The sequence below is a fragment of the Podarcis pityusensis genome (genome assembly GCF_964106645.2).
Source record: "Podarcis pityusensis genome assembly, chromosome: 1".
NCBI lineage: Eukaryota > Metazoa > Chordata > Lepidosauria > Squamata > Lacertidae > Podarcis > Podarcis pityusensis.
Genome location: NC_138028.1, coordinates 74604510 through 74626765, shown reverse-complemented (window position 1 = coordinate 74626765; position 22256 = coordinate 74604510). Strand labels below are relative to the sequence as shown.

Below are 22256 nucleotides of genomic sequence, written 5' to 3'. Positions count from 1 at the left end.
ACAGGTTGACCCCTCCCTTTCCAGTCAGGTTTCTGATTCTTTCATCCAACCTGGTATCCAGGGATTGTGCCTGGTCCCAGATACAATGGCTTAATAACAAATTACACCTTTTACCCTGAGAAGGTCCAGGCATTAATTCCTAGCATCTCAGTTTAAAAGGAGCTTGCTGAAAGGCCTTTGCCCGACACCCTGGAAGGAATTAAGTGGTTTATTGTAAGGCAGCTCCATAGGATCAGACATCAGAAGCAAGGAAGGAGCCTCCCCAGGCAACAGTCTGCATCTGCTGTCTTGCAGTTTGTGGGCTATGGCATTAGGCAGGCAAGGTGCTTGCCAGGCCACACCTGGTACTGGTGGTCCTGCGGTTTGCATGAAGGCTGGGGTGGCACTATGGGGCATTTCCCCACTTCCCTCTCCAATGTTGATATATATTTTGCAATTGCTCCTGCTGGCTGTTGTTTTATTATTGCTTTTGGATGTTGCAGCCTGCTCACAAAAATGTACAGTGGTACCTCTGGTTACGTACTTAATTCGTTCTGGAGGTCCGTACTTAACCTGAAACTGTTCTTAACCTGAAATGCCACTTTAGCTAATGGGGCCTCCTGCTGCCACCATGCCGCCGGAGCACGATTTCTGTTCTCATCTTGAAGCAAAGTTCTCAACCCGAGGTACTATTTCTGGGTTAGCGGAGTCTGTAACCTGAAGCGTATGTAACCCGAGGTACCACTGTATCATAAAAGGCAGGAAATAAACAAAGCAATAATGATAGCCTCCATAGTAAAGAGTCCATTTTGGATTGCTGAAGAGGAGGTACCTAAGTTCCCTCTCCCCACCAGTATCTTCTATTTGCCCCTCCAATAAAATACAGGTAAGTAGCTAAAATAAGCATTTGAAATCTGTAGCACTGCACTATGAAGCTTACCATCGCCCAGAAGTAGTACGCCATCTTGTGCCGGTTTTGAAGTACTGCCCATAAGAATAAATCTCTCCAAGGATTTTCGCTTTTCTGATTCATATCCAAAGGGCTCGGTACCCTTTTTGCACTTATCTTATCCTAAAGGAGCAAATAACTTGTTATAATGCTGTTTATCTGGAACTTCCCTAAGTGAATCTTTCTATTTGCAGGCAAGCGTTATGATCCCAGCCATATCAAAACAATTTTCCAAAGTAGGAGAGACCTCCTGCTCTTGAGCAAACCCTTCACAAGGATCTTCTCCATGCCACAGCAATTAGCTACAGAGGGCATCAAAGCATGCTTAGAAGGATGTACAGCACACTGAACGGCCGCCATCTATTGTGATGTACCAGATCATAGTCCGAATAAGTGGAACGGCATCCCCTGTTCCATGCACTGTAATGTAGGAGAGGGGACATATCCTTTAAAATTAATTATGCTCTTCAAGTTAAGGAACATCTGGAAACATGTAGGCAACCTCTATCAATATGTTTTGTATCCTTTTAGAAAGATAATGCGTCTCTGAGTTTTCAGGCAAATTTTATGTTCCCCAATTGTCCGGATGAAACCACGGCATAGCACTTATATCTGTACCAGTTGCAAGCCCCCAAATGGCACCTCTGTCTGTGCTGAACGCAAAACCAGAGAGCTCCCAGCTCCCTTAAATAAGCCTCTTGGATTTTGTTTTTTTGTTTTTGGCAGTACCCTGAGATAATTTATTCACTGTCACTACTGAATTAAAGGCGCACTGTGTCCTGGAAACAAATGAATAGGTATGAGAACATCCTGTCTGAAAGACATTGGGCAAAGAAGCTGCAATTAGCCATATGACCCAGCTTTCTGTGATATCAGATTTTTATTTGGTTTTGGCAACAAGAGCACACTTTTCAGCAGACACTAATTAATGGTGGCTCATTAAAATTCAAGCAAGTCATCTCAAGGTCTAGCATGCAGAAGCTCGTACATAAATCAAGGCTCAACTGTTCAATCCCTTTACTGCTTCCTTTATGCTGAGAGAGAGAGAAAAGTAAGCATTTTGATGCTTACATTTCCCAGTGAAAGCACCACATTAGTATCTGATTCCTGATTTTGGATTTTATACCCTCACTACCCCATGATGTATCTTTCAATACAGTCAAACAGGAGCATTCTGATTGCATTTTTGTCCTTTGGACAATACTCTAAGCCCTGGTCCAGAAGTCACGGGGTGATATTTTATCAATACATTGAAGAGGTAGTTTGCAGTTTGCTACACCATTTTATTAAAAAATAGTTTCGGTATATGCCCTAACATAGGAAAGGAGAAATGCATAGAAATCAACAAACAATACATGTGTGTAATGTGGAATTTTCATATTTACTAATAGCATCACATAAAAATATCCAATAGTTATCCATTACAGCCAGGCAACCGCAATCTAGGCAAAAACAATAACATTGGAGTTGCTATCTGGTGGGGAATACTGTAAACTCTAGACCAGGGATCGGGAACCTGTGCCCTTCCAGGTGGACTTTAACTCCCATCAGCCCTGGACAGCATGGCCAGGGGTCAGGGATGAAGTGAACCACCGTTTTTGAGAGCCATAGGTTGTCCTTCCCAGCCCTAGAAGGAAGAAAATTGTGAAAGTGGACAATGTCCAAGTTTCTGATGCCTCCCGCATTTTACAGGTGAAAGGCATATTGCCTTAAGGATTTCAATGACACATTCAGGCCATTTCAACAGTGATTTGACTTGTGAGCACAGCAGCTTATCATCTGTGACTTCTTGGACCTGAAAAAAATGGAATTGGGTGGTATGCCAGTGGTTATATACTGGGTCCCAAAGGGCCATGCCTTGTGTTCAACACTCCCTATGTTTTTGAGAAACTTACGGCTTTCTTCTTGCTTCCAGATTTAGGGTCTTGGTAGAAACCTCTGCATGCATCGTGAAGGAAGTCCTTCAGCACCCTGGAAACCTCATGAAGAGTGAAGAGAGGGCAAGTGTCCATTGCTTCCTTGTGCTGTTGACCACTCATCCCTGCCAAGGTGAGTCTGCTTTCCTCATGTTTTTTAAGCAGAAGCGAATAGAGGAGGCACTTTGGCGAGATGGTACAGTAGAGTCTCTGAAGACGGCTGTAGGTCAGGAAGTCATACATGTTGGCCCCGTTATCAATGAACAACTTGACAAATTCAGGCTTGTCATTCACCAGAGCATCCATCATCACTTCCTCTAGGTCACATGACTGAGTTTACAAGAAATGCAAAAGGAAAAAGAAATTCCATTGCAGTAGTTATTAGCATTAGGAATTGTGACATTCTTGCCACATGCAAACCAGAGCAAGGAGGTCCATTGGACCAGACAGACAAAAACAAGGTAAAGAGAACTTTACATCCTGGCACACTTCAATCTGCCACAGCAAGCATACAAACCCTGTTAAATAGCTTCTGGACTGGACCAGTTTACCGTACAACAATTTTGCACCAAAGGAGCAATATGCAGATAATGTACTGTACTACCTTATGCCTGGTGTGCTCTGGTCCATGGGGTCATGAAGAGACGGACACAACTAAATGACTAAACAACAAAACCTTATGACTGTTCATTCATCAGGTTAAGTAGCTGACTTGCATTGCACCCTGAGAGAGCCATTACATGCTAAGAATAGAAACAATCAATATGCTTAGGATATGAGCATTTTGTCCTTCGCTGCTCAATTAGGTACTGGTCTAGACATTGCATGCACTGTGTGGACTGGTCTGCATCCCTTTGGCAAATTCCCCTGGCAGTGTTCTCTGGTAGAACCAATGGTATGAGCAGTAGCTCTCATTCATTGAGCCCACACCCTGATCCACATCCCAGGTATTAAGTGGTAAGGCCAGGGCCAGATTTAGGTTTGATGAGGCCCTAAGCTACTGAAAGTAGGTTTTATTTTATTTGTTTTTTATCTTATATTTTGGAAATGTTCATCCAGGGTTTTTTCCTTTACATTTTTTGGGGGGCCCCAGGAGAGTGGGGCCCTAAGCTATACCTTGTTTAGCTTATACATAAATCCGGCACTGGGTGGGACACTCACTATGTGCTTTGCTCAAGGAGACTCGTCAAGGAGAGCCAGTGTGGGGTAATGGTTAAGAGTGGTGGACTTGTAATCTGGTGAACTGGGTTCGCGTCTCCGCTCCTCCACATGCAGCTGCTGGGTGACCTTGGGCTAGTCACACTTCTCTGAAGTCTCTCAGCCCCACTCACCTCACAGAGTGTTTGTTGTGGGGTTGGAACGGAAAGGAGAATGTTAGCAGCTTTGAGGCTCCTTCGGGTAGTGATAAAGTGGGATATCAAATCCAAACTCTTCGTCGTCGTCGTCCGGTGGCTACACAAATATCCTCTTCAGCACTAAGCAAGGACCGTTCTATTCTCCTGGAAATTTTAAAACTATGTTTCTTTGCCCTTGAAACAAATGATTTCTGCTTGGTTTCAATCCTGTTATCTCAGTTTGTCCCAGTTTTTAGGCAAGACATTGAACATTTGGTTTAATGTTCTAAATGCTTTAATTAATCTTATAATGTTTCAGTTGAACTCTTGTGTGAACTACCTAGAGGACTCTGTTGATTGGGCAGTCAAGCATATATTATAAATAAATAAATAAATTGTGATGAAACTGAAAGAGGTCCAGGTTATAGTCTGATGACTTGCTAAAGTTTAAACAGGTCTGATCAGAGTCTGAATTAGAGACTTAAAGGAGAGCCCTACATATCCTTCACTGAGTTGCATTTTGGAAGAAAGCTGATTTCTATCACTTCTTCTGGAATAAACATTTGGGGAATTTTTATCACAGAAATGCCGGTCGAGGATGTAGACCAGCCCTGGGATTCCTGACAGTGGAGTGCTTTGAGGATGCAATGGCAGCAGATATGAACTTAGGCTCTTTTCAACTGTTCAACTTTTAGATTACTTCTTCAGGATTGGTGAAGAAGATTACTCATGGACATAACTCAAAAACTTCATTCACCAGCAGATGCTAAAGTTACCAACTTTAGTATAAGCAACTCAAGCATGAAAAAAACAAAACAAACCCTACCTTCCACTCAACATCTCCATTGAATATTTCACTCTTGGCTATATCCACTCTGTTCCAGGCCACAGCCAGCTTCAGCTCATCCAGGTATTCTTGGGCTTCCTGACTATGACTTTTACAGGCTACCCATAAACATAAAATAAGAATACATTAATCATGTGCCTTTAGAATGGATTAACAGGTCAGTCCTATGCATATTTACTCAGAAATAAGTCTCACAAGTTCAGTGGGGTTTGCTCTGAAGTATGTGTGCCTAGGACTGCAACCCCAAACTCTCAATAGTTAATAAAATAAAATAAAAAAGCTTTCCTTTGAATCCTATTTTCTGAAAGTTTCAAGGTTGGTTTGTTTGTTTTAAAAAATGTTTTCACTACATTTAAAGCATTACAATTCAATTAACCCAACTTAACTTGGGAAATGGCACTAAACAAAGTAAATACGAAAAGTTAACCATCAATAGTCTGTCATTCATAAGCTTCTACCAGAGTGCGATTGTTTTTCATTGACTTTCTTATTTCATATGACTCCTTTTAAAGTTTAGGGAGAGAGTAAATATTTTCCAATTTCAGTGAGCCTTTAGTCTGCAGTGGTCTTATGACTTTACTATTGTTTTATTATTTTTTAATATTTTCCACCATTTTGAGTGTCTACAGGAAAAGAAATTTATAAAGAAATTAAATGAGGTAGTACTGGATTAGGGAGCCTTCTTTTTTTAAATAGACAACATATATTAAAAACATGTTACCTTTAACCAGTGCTTTCAAAATGACTGTATCCAGTTCTTCTGAACCTTCTTGTTCAAAGTTATGCACTGTTAAAAGCTGCTGCTGGACAAGAATGCTTTGGATCTAAAGAGATAAAGCAGTTTGGTGTTTCCCACTTCCATTATAGTAAAAATGGTGAAATCCAACAAAATCATTCTCAGAGTTAGCTCACTGACATCAATGGATGTAAATTACTTAAAACCTCTGCTTTCAATGCATCTGCTCTATGACTAACACTTGATATCACCCAAAATATACAGAATACTCAGGCCTTAGTTACAAATCATTTCATTCCTTACCAAGGGATAAGAGAGTCAGAACCAAAGCAAAGACCTTTGGGGGCCAGTTTTGCGCTTGTGCGCTCTCTCTCTCGCTCTCTCTCTCTCTCTCTCTCTCACACACACACACACACTACAAAGAAGAAGGAGAATCTATATATGAATGGTTGAGGGAGAGGAGACTGAGAAGAGATGTAATAGCCATATTCAAATATCTAAAGGGCTGTCACATGGAAGATGGAGCAAGCTTGTTTCCTCCTGCTCTGGAGGCTGGGACCTCAACCAGTGGATTCTAGTTATAAGAAAGGAGATTCCAACCAGGGCCATCTTACCCATAGGCGCTAAGGGTACAAGGCACCCGGGCGCCGGGCTCTCAGGTGTGCCAGACTGAGAGTCTGGGGCCCGAGAATTGAGTCCAGGGAAGAGCTCGCCAGTCGGTCAGAGTTCTGTGGCGGGCTCTCTACTGTGGGCGGCTCTGCACTGCGAGTTGGGGGGTGACTGAGCCAGCGAGATGCTGAGGCGGCCGGCTGGCTCCGCCCTCCTGCGTGCCTGGGACTGGGCAACCTGGGAGTGGGCGCCAGGAAGATCTTTGCACCCCGGCGCCGCATATGCTTAAGACAGCCCTGATTCCAACTAAACAACAGGAAGAATGTTCTGACTGTAAGAGCTGTTTGATAGTGAAACAGACTTCCACGAAAGGTGATGGACTTCCTTGAAGGTTTTCAAGTTGAGTGTGGATGGCCACCTGTCATGTTTAGGTTACAGTAGTTGAGACTGCTGCATTGCATGGAGTTGGATTAGATCACCCTCAAAGTCCCTTCCAACTCTACAGTTTTATGATCAAGCACTTGTATACAAAATCCTTAGTATTACAAAATGAAAAGGGAAAGAGAAGTACGGGGTGGGGGGGTTGGTCTCATTTAAGAAAGATTAAGGAGGTGAAAGAACAGCTGGAGTTTAGAAATGCACCAAAGTATAGCCCAGGGTGGTTGACAATAGAGTGGATAGGTCTTTACTGCAAACTGCTCATAGTCTGTAAATGCATTTGATGACTACAAAATACCAAGAAGTCAATTTACCACCGCAGTCCACTGAAGAATGTCTGTCCCCAAGAAATCCTCTGTGGGGAATTTCTCTTTTAACTGTTTTTCTACCACCTGTGGCACAATTAAGTGTGGCTCATTCATAAGTGCAGCTAAGATGTCAGCTATGCCACCAGATCCAGCCAAGATGAGCCAGGGGGCAGAATTTTCCAGTCCCCTGCAAATTCGCTGTTAAAAAAACAATAAAAATGATGAGACCATACATGTTCAAATAACATGAAAATGCAATGTTATGCAAAGTTACTTTGCACAAGCAAGCCCAGTTAGTTGTATGTATAGGACTGCTGCCTAAAGTGACATTCTCAGAAATAACTGAACCCCTATGTTGCATTTTGTTATCTAGATTGCTATCTTTGCAAAAGGTTTGTTGAATTAGCCTGATAGTGACCCCAGTAAGGTTACAATTCTTAGACTAGACTGTGGCCCATTTCTCAAAGAAAATGTAAGAGATGGATCTTATTTTAATGAATTGTTCAATAGTGAAATCCCAGGACTCTTCAATCGAAAAGCTTTTTTTCTTTTTCAGTAGCTGGACAAGCACATGTGCTGAAGTGGTTTTGCATTCATAAAAAAATGTTGTCTTTAGCCATTGTTGAGTAACATTTTCTAAGAACTACCTTCATGTGAAATGACACTCCAGGGTCATGGGCATTCCACTGGGAGAAAATGAAAATGGTGTCAGCACTGATGAGTCTAGTAATGCAGACCCAGTTCTCCAGGGTCAGCAGTGCCACCAGGTTGCTCTTTCTGAACGACTGGCATAGCAGCAATGCCACTGACAAGGATGCCAGGCCCATGACACTGTTTTTGCCAGTGTCATTTGAATTTCCCCTTTCTGTATCACTGGCGCCACGTTGTGGGGGAGAATGTAAATGGTGACAGTACATAGGAAGCTCATCTTATATCGAGTCAGATGATTGGTCCGTCTAGCTGAGTATTGTCTGCCATGATTGGCAGCAGCTCCCCGGGGCTCTGGGCAGGAGTCTTTCTCAGCATTTCTTGGAGATGCCATGAACTGAATCCAGCTGGTAAGTCCAGCTGCCAGGGCCCCACATTCCTTTCAGAGTTGGGCCCAAAACAAAATTCAAAACAAATTAAAGGGCTTCCCACAGCTGTCAAGAGCAGGGGGCCATGCTGGAACTGTAAGATGAACAATAGCTGGTTTTATTTCTTGGTTTCTGTAGCACAGTTTCCAGTCTGGCATCCATCTTTGAACAACTCCCAAGAAGATGGGCCTCGAGCATGTTCTGTTCCCGCTTTTTCTCAAAAACCCTTTTGCCTTTTGGTCACTAGCTGGCAACCACATAAACATACCTTACAAGGAACTCTGGCTCATACTCAGCTATAGCCTCGTCCAGACTTCCACTTGCCCTGCTGCTTCTCACCTGGGAAACCCGATCTTTACCGCTGAACTGGAGAAAACATCAGTCAGGTTTTCGGTGGATTGACATTTGCTCCGATTCAGCGCTAAAGAGCGGGTTTTCTTGGGGAAAGAGATGGAGCAAACATAAAACTTCTTGGACCTATGCTTTCTAGGCATGGAACAAGCAGAAGTGTGGGCAATCCCTGTGCTGTGTGCTGGTGGTGCCTTCGTCTGCACCAAACAGAGGTGAATCTACCTAAGCCTGTTGAGCCGCCTTTAGCTTTTTGGACTTCAACATCGTGTCCAACTCCTTCTCTCCTTCCTCTCTTGTTTTATTAACTATCCAGCCTACAGATGAGTTCTAGAGAACTCAAAGGCTTGCTCACTATTTTGGAACATTTGAGTTACTCCCAATAAAAGTGCGGTCCCTCTGTGACTTTTGAATCTTTTTCTGTCACTTATCAGCAAAAAAAGCAGGCTTGGAGCCATTATTTTTCTTGGTCTACATTTCGTGTCTAGCACACTGTTCGGCTAAGTGTAAGGCACCTGAATATTTGCTTAAATAGCTTCCTCTCTTATTTAAACAAGATGATTAGCTCTTTACCTCGAGTATGTTCGGTCTTCCATTCACAAGCAAGCAGAGCACAGGGATTTCAATGCTGCCTGTTCCTAGATCAATAGAGGATTAAATATTTAAGTTAATAAAATCTATGCAGTTCTATTATCTCAGCTGTTCATTTGTTTCCCCCATCTGCAAGCATATCAACCCTGCTTCTCCCCGGCAAGGACAACAACAGGCTATGGTATATTTTTTATACATAGTTAAAAGATAATGACATAGTATGGGGATATCCATTGTAATGTTATCCTATCCTACATTCAGCCACCAGAAATTGCATTGAATGCTATTAGCCTTCTGTGCTCTTCAGACTCCTTGCTGGATATTGTTTGGATATCTTAAGGGTGTTATACTAGAGAAGGATTTTGAACTGCCAGCTCACTTGTTAAAAGCAACCAAAATAGTGATTTGTCAAAAACAGAAAAGCCCTGTCACCCTCTACTGACTTTTGATTATCTAAAGCCTGGGAGACGGCAATGGGAGGGGTGAAATCTCCTCAGGCTTATGTGGTCAGACTGACAAATTTGATAAGAGTAAGGGAAGGCAAATGAAAAGACAACTAATTTATTGGGAAATGGGGTCCATTTAATCTTTGCTGGGATAATAAAAGGCAATATAATATATATATAATATCAGTAGTAGACTATTATAAATAATAATCCTATCATCTGTATTTAAACAAATGTCCTTGTAATTGCAAGGAACCCAAGTAATAAAATAATCTAGGTCTCATCTTTCCTTTTTCACGTCTGCCCACCTCCGTAGCCAGTGCGCTGTTCTGAAATGTGTTTCTCGAAGGTGAGACGTAGCCTTGTAGTCCCATCCGGCTCATTCGGATCTTTTTCATCCACCAAGATAAAATGAGAGTGGTGGTTGTCAAGAAAATATAGAGGACCTTGGGCACTGTGGTCAGATTTGTAGCTTATAAGGCTGTCATTCTAGGGAAAAGGAGAGATTGTTTTTTGTACGAAAACATTGGTCTGGTTCAAGCATAGTGGGAAACCATGGCTTCCCACAATGTGGATGAGCTGCAGCATGCCTCAGGGTCACATGCTCACCCCTCTTCTCTATTGAGTGCCAGAGTAAAAGATTAGAAGCATCTCCTACAGTTTTCAACAAACCACAGTTCCCTATGACAACCGAACACAGAGACCTGCGGCTTGTTTAAATTGTAGCTTGTGCAGAAACCAGAACCACGGTTAGCTCCTCCCTTGTTCTCACTAGCTAGAGTTTAAACAAACCACAGTTCCCTGAGTTGTCTGGTCTGAGGAAGGAGGTCTAACGGGCACTTCTGCATGTGTTCAGCTGCATGTGTTTAGGAGCTCCTGTGCGCAGAGGCGGAGCAGCCTGCTCCAGTACACATCGGAGGGGGAGTGGCGTGTGTCCTGGGGGGGTGCGCCGCCTACGGGGTGTGTGGCGCGAGTCCCAGGGGGTGCATAGCGAGTGGTGCGAACCTGGGAGGTGCCGCCAATTGGGGTCGGCATTTTGTGTGTCCCCCCCCCCTTTGGAATAGCACCCGGGGCAGACTGCCCCCCGCCTCCACCTCGGAACACCCCTGCTTTGTGCGATCAGGAACGTGCATTACCAGGGTTGTGGATCATGCAGGCTTCAAAGCACATTCACCAGATAGTACAGTATAGGAAGGACAGGAGTTTGCATTCTCTGTTCAGGTATAAAGCTGTAAAGTCTTACTATTAACGCTCAAAAACTCATGATGTTTGTGTGTGCGCACTATATAAATATATGTGCATGCATGGGAGTAAAATGGAAATCTATCCAACAAACTCTGAGAACTGATTTGTGACTTAGGGAGTCTGCACAGCACTATTCTGCCACCTGGTCAATGGGACCCAAGGGTTACAATTGTTTTCAGGCAAAACCTCTACATCCTTTCTCTGTTTTCCTCGGCGCAAAATATACCTTGGCATTATCCAGAAGTTCTCTGTGGCGAATTTTCCCCAGTGAAGTTATTCCTATCGCAACCACTTTTACTGTGGAGGAAGTACTTGCCAGCATGTGATCCCGAACCGCTTGCCCTATATGTTTTGTTATTCCAACACGCAAGGCACTGGTAAAGATCCATGCACCTGAAACAAAATTTTACAAGCGTAAGATGTTAAGGGCTTCCCAAACTTGGGTATTCAGGTTTTTGGATGACAATTCCCATCATGGTCCTGCTAGCTAGGGTTGAATTTTGGCAAAGTTCAAATCTCAGCTCAAATGCTCCGATGCCAGCACCATCCTACATTCCCTTTAAACTGACCTTAAACAATCTGTTAAGAATGGCCTGTGTTGGTGACATGCATGCTGCCAGGCTCACAAATCTGGGATGACAAATAAGTATATTCCAGGTAAACCTGCAGTTCAACCCCCCCCCCCTTACACCAGGATGTACCCTCTCTTTCAATGGTTATTTCTCTATAGCTCAGGAGCGAAACATTGGATTAAATATATGCTTAAAAACAAGGGGAGCTGTGACTCAAACAAATGATACTACTTATGCTTGAATCATGCCATGTTGATAATCTGATATTGTCTCATTCACATGGCCTTGTTTTCAGAAAGATTTATCATATTGAATAAACAGGGGTAGAACTCTTTTGATAAAAAGCTGAGCCACTTTTAACATGCAGAACTTTTAGGAAATTTCCCCCTTATTAAGTAGGAATCATATTTGACAGGGATGTCAACAACTACTTTCCCATTTCAAGGTGTGGAACTGACCAGTGCTTTGCGCAGCCTTCACCAGTCCTTTTCTGAAGGTGTCACGCAGCCAAGGTTTCATCTGAAAGTTCTCTTCTTCTCCTACTAAAGAGACAACCAGGTTGGGAGCAGGAAGGTTCCACTTGTTAATCATGACGTCAAATATAACTCCAGGGTGGATGGCACACGGCACCTTAATAAACTGTAACCAAGAAAGGGGCATTCAGAAAAGAGGTGAGTGCCACAGGGAACTCTAGAAGTCAAGTCAAGAGCCGCTCTGCCTTTCACATGCTTTGGGCTAGCTCAAGATAGTTTACTGCCAAAAGCAGAACAGAAAATGACCCAGAAAATGGTTGGGAGATCCTTCAGTGGAGGAACAGCTGTGTCCTGTTGCTTGCTCCTACCAGAGCAGAAGATGGAGGGCAACTTTTCCCATCCCTCCCCAAGTGTTTTCCCTTTGGTATCCCTCCCATTGACATGAATGAGGGGAGTGGATGACTGTGCCAGCTCCAGGTCTGGAGTAGTTTTTTACTTTGCGGGGGGCATGTTGGGACATCCAAGGCCTCCCCTAATCTGCCCTTAGCATACCCCATTTTTGAACCAATTTCCTATGGTGTTTCACCAGCAGAATAGCACCAGTAGCTTTCTGTTATCATGTGATGGGTGGGCTTTGCCCATAGACTATGCCTGCAGAACTCCCTCTCTACCCATGGAGAAGGCAGTCCCCTGAGTAGATTCATTAGGCAATAAAAACCCATCAGATGTAGCAGGGGTGACTACTAAGCAACTATGCATAAGATCAAGATCAAGGTGCACACCTGCTGAAAGGTAAATGTCCTGACTTAAATGTTTTGTGAATAACAGGCTCATTGTAGCTGAGATCACTGGTTTTTGTTTTGTTTTGTTTTTGTTTTTAGGTATGTGAATTGTTTCAAATGTGTTTTTAGAGCTTCTTCGCAGAGTTGATCCCATATCTTGAATGTTAGCACAAAGTACAAAGATATACAAAGGATGAAAGAAATAAGATTTTTAGAGTAAAAATAGTAGAATTCCCATCTTAAAAGACCTTCATGACCCCCCCAGTGAGAGGTTTTGTGCTACCTTTCCACGTTTCTTTCCAGAAGCCATGAAGTCGATTTCTCCTGTGCAATATGGCAATTCTCTTTGAAAGGCTCCTTCTTTCTCATTATTGTGCAGTTTTGCTTGTGAGTGCTCCTTTGGGACCACTGAGGGATCATCAGCCTGACTGGCTTCCCTGAAGTAAGATAATTAAAAGATGAGTGACTTCAATGATGGGGCTTTATAACAAAAGTGTAATGGAATTTCATCCAAAGTCATATTTTTAAAAATGTGAATGTCATCGTGATGGCTCAAGTTCACTATTTTAGGAGCATTTACATGGCTATATATAAAGCGCATACATGATCTAATGCATTTTATGTTATATATGTGCATCTGAATTCGTATGTATGCATGGGTGAAGAACAAGAGACACTTTTAAACCATACTTGCTGCCTTTTTCTTAATTCTTTAAGATCGTCACAAATGAACTTACACTTTACCACTTAAGTCCATGTTATCATTTGAGATGCTTTCTCTTCTTCTAAAGGCTTGGAGAACAATATTCTGGGCAGGGGAGACAAAAGAAGTCAAGCTGTATTTAGTTTACCACATTCTAGTTACTAATATTTCACAGTAACATTATTGAAAAAAGAAACCAGTTAAGAGGTCTCCTACGACAATCGGCTTATTGAGCAGTCATCCTGATTTGCTTACACAAAGCTTATCTGGAGGTTGTAGCCAATCTTTATTGAGTATCCATTCTAATTTGTTTGTGGGGAGATTATCCAGCAATGAGCATTCATCCTGATTTGTTTGTGAGTGTTTTTTCTTCATTTTCCCATTAGTCATGTTTATCCCACACTTTTCAGTGGATTCTCCTGTCATTTTCCTCACTGATTCTTTTTCCGAAGTAGGTGTGTTGCAATTAGGGTGACAGAGCACTTCAATTTGAATTGTTCAAACCTTAATTTAAAGTATGTGCTTTAATCCCTCCTGCAAAAGAGTGATAGTCTGGAGGTACCCAGAAGAGGAGACTGCATGTTTAAAGGCAATCCTTTGCAGCTGTTGCTCAAGACAGCACTACCTCCAGCCAGAGGGAGGTGGCAAGCGAGTCACAAACAAAGCATAATAGAAACACTTTTAAAGTGGGAGTCAGAGAAAGGGAGAGAGATGGCAGAATATGAAATATTGTAAATAGGACTTTTTTCAGCTGGAACTCACTGGAACTCAGTTCTGGCACCCTTCATGTGGGCACCATTATAAGAGAACAAGGGAGGTGTTCATAGTGAATTTCGGCACCTCTTTTTTCTGGAAAAATAGCACTGATTGTAAGCGGTGTGTGTATGTGTGTGTGCATGCTGCCAGTCCCTCGCTCAAGATCTGATGAGAGGTAATGGATTTAGTTGTCTGTTGGATTGCTTAAGCTGTGCCCTCACTTGAGCTCCACATGCATATTTATAAATATGCTCAAACATTACAAAATTTCCAGAAGCCACTAGTGGCCTCCTTCCAAAGAAAACCAAACCTGGGTAAGTGCTGTGCCCCTGGAACTTCTCACAGCCCAGGGAAAGAAGGGAAAGAATCATAACAATATCCTGTTTTAGACCAGAGGAATATGCATAATCTTCCAGGTTTATTTTTGTTTTATTGTGTAAGATTTTAGGAACTAGGTGTTAGAATTCCTGCTCCGTGATTGCAGTCATAGGATTGTTGTCTTTCACATGATGGGTGTATGTTTTGACTCCACAGAGTGGGAAGTCACGGAGACAGGATGTTTGTGTTACTGTGTTCCATGAAGTGGGACTATTGTCCTTTGTTCTTTCACTCTTTGCTTTCTGATGCTAGAGAGAGAGGGAGCCATGTTGCAGTGCTCCATGTGTATTTATGTGTATAAAGTAGATTAGCCAAAATGCTGAGTTGCTGAGGTCTGTTACACAAGCTGCAGAGACTCTGCAGATCCCTAAGTGTGCCAATGTCTGTTGGCATCGGTCGCTGTGATGTTCGGGCTGAAGAAAGCATATGGAGCTCCTGAACCATTAACCAGGAGGGAGGGAACATGCCAGTCGGGCATGTGTCTCTGCCAGGGTCCTACTCGAGAGTAGGACGAGCTCCTGACACTAGGGTGTGGATAAGATGGTAGGGATAGAACTGCAATAATTTGACAGCTCTATACAGATGAGAGATACGGCACAAATTAATGGTGAATTTCATTCACAAGGTTTATTTATGATGTGGGCTGAATGACACATACAAAATAGTTTACAGAAGAAGATTGAACACATACAATACTTTGTCCAGGGAGAAGATAAATCAGCAGTACTACTTATTTATTGCAACTGGAGTCTGTAAAGTTACCTATGGCCAAAATACTAGACTGATATTTCCTAGTGCACATACATGGTTCTGCAACGAATTTTCACAGTATTTGGTTTTGGATCGCAAATTGGCCTTGGAAGGAGCTGGCTTTTGTTGCTGACAGTACTGTTGCTCTTTTTTCTTTTTTTAATGTCTCTTTGGGGGCCTGCCATTTCATCAGCCTGTATTTACACAATGATGTGACTAAGCTTCAGTGAAGGCCATCTGATTCAAATCAAAACAAATGAACACGGTGAGGGAAGAGCCAGAAAAGGAAGGAAACCTTCCCAGAAGACAAGAACGAAAGTGATCCACAGCAAATGGCCCTGTGTCAGCTATAGAAATTAGCTTGTTTATCCTGTTGAGTAAACATATTCATGCTGACTAAGCATGGCAAGGGGGGGTGGTCAAAATGGTTTCTGTTGGCCCTGTTCTTCTGTGCATATCCATAATAGCTCCTGAACATAGCACTCACACATTCAAAGTACACACAAGGTACAGATTGGAAGTACAATATGTTGTATATGTGTAAATTCCAGCCAGAGATTACCATGAATGTACATAAGAACATGGATCATGCCAATGTCCCATCTAGTCTAGCATTCTGCTCTCACAGTGGCCAATCAGATGCTTGTGGAAAGCCAGCAAGCAGGATTTGAACACAAGAGCACTCTTCTCTCCTGTGACAAATTGGTATTCAGAATCATTACTGCCTCCAGCCCTCATGCCTGGTAGCTATCAATAGCCTTCTCCTCCTATATAGAAGGGTGTACTTTCAGATACAATCCCAACACTACCCTCATGTCTCCATGCGTAACCAGCGTATCTATGTTGCCTGAACAGGGCTGCTTTTGTCATTATTGTATCCCTCTTCTTTAACAAAATAAGCTAAAAGTAGAAATGGTTAGAATAATATCATCTTTCTTTTTCTTTCCTCGTGAACAGCTTAATAATAGTATCTATATGTTTGCTCCCAAAATTTCCTGTCCTCTTAAAAAAAAGTAGAAGATGCTCAGGCATATTTTCTTTTACTTGAGCACGAAATGTGGTGAACTTAATTTAGCAGCTTTTGGTTAATTCTCAGGGATTCAGGAAGGCCGGTGTTAATCTGAAAGACAGACATACTAAGTACCACCCTGAAACATGATTCTGTTTCAGAGCAAGAGATTAACCATTACAAGTTGTGTTGGTATCAACATGTGATAATATTGTGAAATGAAAATAATTGTTATTGTTGAGGAGGAAGATTGGTGAAGAAAGATGACTGCTGCTCTGCTGTAATAAACCCCTGAAATAAAAAACAACAGGAGCAAGTGCTCCTGTCAAACTAACAGTGATGTCCGTAGATCCTTGGGAGAGGCCATTTTGTCTGCCCCACAAACATCTGATGCTCATGTGGTGGTAACTCAAGATGGAGCCTTCTCTGTGGTTGCTCTAAATGTCTAGGGTCTCTTACCAAGAGAGGTCCAGCTAGCCCCATCTCTGATGACTTTCTGCCAGCAGCTTTGGACCATAAACTGATTTGTAAGTATGTTGTAATTTGTTTTTGATTTTTTTAGTGATGCTCTACCTGATTTGTGTTTGTTATATTTATTGCTGTGTCATTGTATGTATATTGTTGCTGTTAGCCACATTGAACATCACTTGGTGGGAAAGCTAAGATACAAATTTAACATGTTATATAAATAACAAGCGAACAGTAATTGCAAATGACTCACGGATGCAAATGGCGGGGTAGGTTGTTGTGGCTCCCTTTGAAGGAACCAGTCTTATTTTCGGTAATGATGCAAAACACATTGACATCCAGTTCATCCCATTTATTTCCATTTTCTAATTGTCGCTGTTTTGCAAGAGGGATCCAAGAGCATTCCGAAACCTGGCTTCTCCAATTAAATTGAATTAAAGGGCTCTGCCACCCTAGTGCAACAAATCCCCATCGAAAAAGAAACAGGATTTTTCACAGTTTGGAAACTGATGGGAAAATGTACTGGAAAGTGTGGGATGAATGAATGAGTAATGACAACTCCCCAGGAGCAGATCAGGGCGAATGCACAATCAGTGTTATATAACTGCCTCACAAACAAATCAGAATGCCAGAGAGAGACAGAGAGAGATGTCATCAAGAAAGGCCTGAATGCATCATCATCATCATCATCATCATCATCATCATCATCATCATCATTGCAGCTGTTCTCAGTACAACCCTTGTCAGGAAGCACAGTGGCGCTGCTCGCTTTCCACACTCTTATGGGCAACCAATTTTGGCAGCCTTATGATACAGTGGTACCTCGGGTTAAGTACTTAATTCGTTCTGGAGGTCCGTTCTTAACCTGAAACTGTTCTTAACCTGAAGCACCACTTAGCTAATGGGGCCTCCTGCTGCTGCCGCACCGCCGGAGCACGATTTCTGTTCTCATCCTGAAGCAAAGTTCTTAACCTGAAGCACTATTTCTGGGTTAGCGGAGTCTGTAACCTGAAGTATGTAACCTGAAGCGTATGTAACCCGAGGTACCACTGTACAGTAGTCCCATTCCGCCTTTCATGGCTTCTAATTTCTGCTGCTCTGAACCCCACAATCACTCCATATTTCTGCGTTTTGAACCTCATAATCGCCCCCATCTTTCTGTGTTCTGTACCACTAGGACTGAGCCTAGCTCACAATATCCAGTTCCTTTGCTTTTCCACGTATGAGTTTATCCACTACTGCCATGGTCAGTTCCCCCTGTTCCTGTGCCTTGCAGTCCGTTCCCCTCCTCCTCCCTCCCCTTCCCACTTCAGTGTACAGCAGCATTCAGAAACAACCACCAGGTGGCATCTTAGAGCAGCACTTGGGAAGGTGTAGGCAGCACTTTAGTTACAGGTGTACTACGTTACACCTGTACCACGTTATCTTCTCCCCCCCCCCCCAGATTTATTCTGCCCAGGAACTAAAATGCTTCATTGGCTCAAAATGTAGGAGCACTGGTGCTGTGAACTGATTACAGAATTTTAATTGGTTAATTACCTGCTTTTCATTTTTAGTTAATTGACTGCTGGCTGTCAAAACCTCAATATAGATGCCTTTTTTAGATACTGAAGGAAGTGCGAGATAAATTACAATTTAATACACGAGAGCTGCCTCCGCTTGCTAGAAGAAAGATCATCTTTAAGCAAGAGCATCTCCTGGGTTGTAGAACTCCCTTACAAATGAATAACAAATGGCCCTGACAGTACAAGCCTTCAAAGAGGCCTTTAAAAGGTATATATTTGGGTTGCCTTTTCCTTGGTGCCTCTATTTTATCAAGCTGCTGAACTATTTTTAACTGGATTGCACTCAGTTTTATGGAGTGCTTTTGCCTCTGTTTTTTAAACTGCCGTTATATACGTTGGGGGGGGGGCTACAAAAATCATTTGGGCATCACATTGGGGTACCACAGCACAGGGATGGGGGCATCTGTGTCTCGTACAGAAGGCCCTGGGTTCTATTCCAGGAAGCACTGGGAGTGTTGGCTGCCTGACATTCTTGAGAGTCGCTGCCAGTCAGTATAAGAAATTCTAAACTAAATGGATCAATAGTCAATATAAGGGAGCTTTCCGTTTTCCTATGTACATATGGGAACATTTTTGTGTGTGGGGGGGGGTTGATATTAAAACGTTCATTTTTATTTAAAATGGGCAGATCTTGGGTCTTGGATGGTCACACAATATTTTGGCGTCCCTGTGTCACAACAAGAAGCAGTCAGCAAAATAATAGTAATAATAATAACAGTACCACAGCAGACAACCTAAGGGATCAGTTGATTAAAAAATCTACATTATTATTATTATTATTTTAAAGCACTAAAAATAATAATTTGACAACACAGCTGGAGACCTATAGGAGCAATCCAGAAAATAATAATTTTTTAAAAGTGACACATTTGAGGGAGTGATTGGGGAGCACAAGAAACCAATTGGAGGGCCATACACAGGCATAAGTTGTTGTTAGCTACCCCAGTTCAAAGAGATGCTACCTTCCTTTACTAGCTTTGTAACATTCTGCTCTCCAGAGTGCATAGCATGCCTTACAATGAGCATATCAAAGATGCCAGTGGCTGAAGGGGCTGGAAAACAATATGGGAAGAAGAGGCCTGTGTTGTGAGACTGTTCTACACGCTGGAAAATCAACAATATTTTTCCTTTAAGTATCCTATATGCAACCGCGGTAATCTCCTGATTCAAGGAACAGCTTCAGTCACGTTACCTTTTTAAAAGAGCAGTGTATTTATAGTGATCGCACTGCCCTAGATACCTAAAGGTTCATCCATTTCCTTTTAGAGGAAGTGTGTGCTAATTAATGGGAAGGAAAACTCAAATATCCCTGGGAAGAATGAGGCCACCCAAGCATGCTATGGTACTAAAACGCAGTAGGCTACTAACTATCGCAAACTAGTCTGACGAGTTAATCTCCGTCGGAAAAACAAAGTAGCCAGTGCCACCTACACATCAGGGCATGACTCAACATAACCTAGACCCAGTGGTAACCTCAGTAGGTGAATCAGTCTTCATGTGATCTGCTTATTATAATCTCTGAAGAGATACTTAGGAGTAACTGCGTTCGTGGCCTCCCCGAGCTCTTTGAATGCCTTTTGCATTTACCATAGGTAGTTCAGAGGCAACTCTGCTATTAAGGATTTCTAATCTAGGTTGCCACTTAGCTAGTTTTTGACTACTGAAGTAAGCGGCTTCCTTCACTTCTATACTTTTTAATGTATCACTACAGGCAGTGCTATTTTTCTAGAAAAAGAAGTGCCATGAACGCCTCCTTTGTTCTCTTAGAGTGGCCATGGCGCCCACCTAAGAGGTTCCAGAACTGAGTTCCAGGTGAAAAAAAGCCCTGACTACAGGGAATATTTTAATTTAAACATTTCAAATGTTCTCTGACTAGATCAAGATTTTCAAGGTTCTGGGCAAACAGTGCCCTCCTCCTTTATTTGTCTGCAGGTCCTCACCTCCATTGGTATCCCTATTTTAATTTCCCACAAATCCCCTGAGGTAGCATCACTCCAGGGCATTCTGGGAAATCAAAATGGCTGTGAGATGAGCTGTTGGGCATTGCTTGAAGCACCAGGCACCAGTGATGGGCTCTGCCAGCCCTGGAGTTATAGGGCCCCAGCAGGATGCCAGATGCTGATGCCAGTCTTGACCCTTCAAGTAAAGGTGACAATCCTGTGCCTGGCCACACTGTCTCATTTTTGGCTATGATTCACCCAGGCAAACAGTAATTGGACCTCGTGAACCACTGCTTCCCTGTATAGCCATTTGTTTTCCTCAGAAAGAAATAAAATATTCCATACCTGCCAAGTGCCCTGGAAAAAATGGGGCATCCTATTTTTTTCATGCAAGATCTCAGTGGCCATTTTGGGGGCCGTGATCTCACATGCTTTTGTGCGGTGCTCTAGCCCCCAAAAAGCACTTTGAACGCATCCCGGAAGGCATGCATTCTGGATTCAGATCCCAAAAGGTTGCATGATATGATATTCTCCCATTCCATTTCTGTTGACCACCATCTTGGATGGAAATTTTATGTTTTGTTAAATATCTGAATGTGATGACCTTATCTTGGCCTGGCCATTACCTTGCCCCTCATTCCTTCTGAGCTGCTTTCATACTAATTTTGAATACATTTACCACAGATTCCTTGCTTTTTAATATTGATTTTCAGCTTTGGCCAGTGAGAGGGGAAGAACCTGACTCTTCACATCCTGGCTTAAGTCAGTGTCACAGAAATGTTTCAAGGTTTCCTCCAGCTTTTTTAAGTCACATAAATGCAACAGATGTGTACAGGTGCACACAAGCCCATAGCAATGTCCATGTGAGGGGCAGCGCACTTGTAAGTAGTATGCACAGACTTTGGCCCTGAGGCTGACACAAAGACCTAAGGCCTCTGTTTTGAATGGTCTGGCAGGCTAAAGGCTGGTGTGGCTTCATTGAACCACTTTTCAAAACCTCTTTCTAAGAAATACTTCACAACGAATGCAGAAGGGATCCAGTTGAGTCATGGTGGCTGCCTGAATGATCCTGTGCTTTGTTACCTGCCCATGGAGGAAATAAATTGTCTGCGATTGTTTGGCTTTGGCTGCTGGAATGGGAGTGTGCTGCCAATTAGTTCATAAGCCCTAATTGGGGTAGGAATTTCTCTTGCATGCCAACACAGGCACAAAGCCTGTCCTCACCTCCATCCCCCGCCCCAACCCGCAGCCCCATGACAAAGGAAGCTGCCTTCCCCAATTGTTGTTAGGCAGCTAAGCCTACCAGCTGCTCTGATGTTTTCAAGGGGTCTCAGGAACCAATATGGCTGCTCATTCTTGCTCTCCCATAATGCCTCAAGCACCAAGCCTAGGCCCACTTGACAGCTTCACTGAACTCTCTCACTGCTGACTTCCTTGGACCTATTTTGGGCAAGGGTTTTGCATGCAGATTCCCAGCATTTCCAGGGAAAACCCCTGGTCTGAAATTCTTATCAGCTGCTGTCAGTCAACGCAAACAATACTGAGCAGGATGAAGAACTTTCCTAGTAGACAAAGGAATGCTGGGCTAGACAGGCCAATGATCTGAATTGGCATAAGGCAGTTCCTTACGTTCCTATCTCTGCTATGATATTCCCCTCCATATTCCTGAATAGGGATGGTGATAAATAGGCACAGCCTGGCAAGGACTCAATGACTTTTCTGTTTATAGAATTGGCTGTTGGGCAAATGCACAGACATTATCCCTTCTAAGGTTTTCTTTTCATTTAGCTCATGTTGGCATGCAGTATAAACATACAGATGCAAATAAAAGCCCACTTGGCCTCTTCATTTCTCAAAGTGTCACACGGCAAAGAATAGCTGGAGATATTTGACTATTGTTATTTCTGTAAGTTGGCCCAAATTTGCTTACATGCTGTCATGAAGCTGACACACGGGGATGAAAGAGGCATATGGAAATGGGAGTGGTTGGAGTCAAGGAAAAGTGGGAATGAAGCGGGGGGGGGGTGCAGGGCCAGCC

At 42.9% G+C, this 22256-nt stretch overlaps 2 protein-coding genes across 2 annotated transcripts in view; one reads left to right on the top strand and one right to left on the bottom strand.

Moving 5' to 3' along the window:
• TRPM5 (transient receptor potential cation channel subfamily M member 5) overlaps positions 1 to 22256 on the bottom strand; it is a 49033-nt gene that overhangs the window by 23486 nt on the left and 3291 nt on the right. The window contains exons 2-12 of the mRNA XM_080998572.1: positions 13387 to 13457; positions 12933 to 13086; positions 11853 to 12033; positions 11049 to 11215; positions 9886 to 10066; positions 9114 to 9178; positions 7123 to 7314; positions 5747 to 5849; positions 5005 to 5123; positions 2824 to 3174; positions 920 to 1051 (exon numbers count right to left, since the gene is read on the bottom strand). Coding sequence (XP_080854698.1) covers positions 920 to 1051; positions 2824 to 3174; positions 5005 to 5123; positions 5747 to 5849; positions 7123 to 7314; positions 9114 to 9178; positions 9886 to 10066; positions 11049 to 11215; positions 11853 to 12033; positions 12933 to 13086; positions 13387 to 13457 — 1716 coding nt within the window. The remainder of the gene's footprint in view (positions 1 to 919; positions 1052 to 2823; positions 3175 to 5004; positions 5124 to 5746; positions 5850 to 7122; positions 7315 to 9113; positions 9179 to 9885; positions 10067 to 11048; positions 11216 to 11852; positions 12034 to 12932; positions 13087 to 13386; positions 13458 to 22256) is intronic.
• Positions 2961 to 22256, top strand: part of KCNQ1 (potassium voltage-gated channel subfamily Q member 1) — a 329348-nt gene continuing 310052 nt past the window's right edge. Inside the window, exon 1 of the mRNA XM_080998779.1 lies at positions 2961 to 2977. The gene's annotated coding sequence lies outside the window, so the exon portion shown is untranslated. The remainder of the gene's footprint in view (positions 2978 to 22256) is intronic.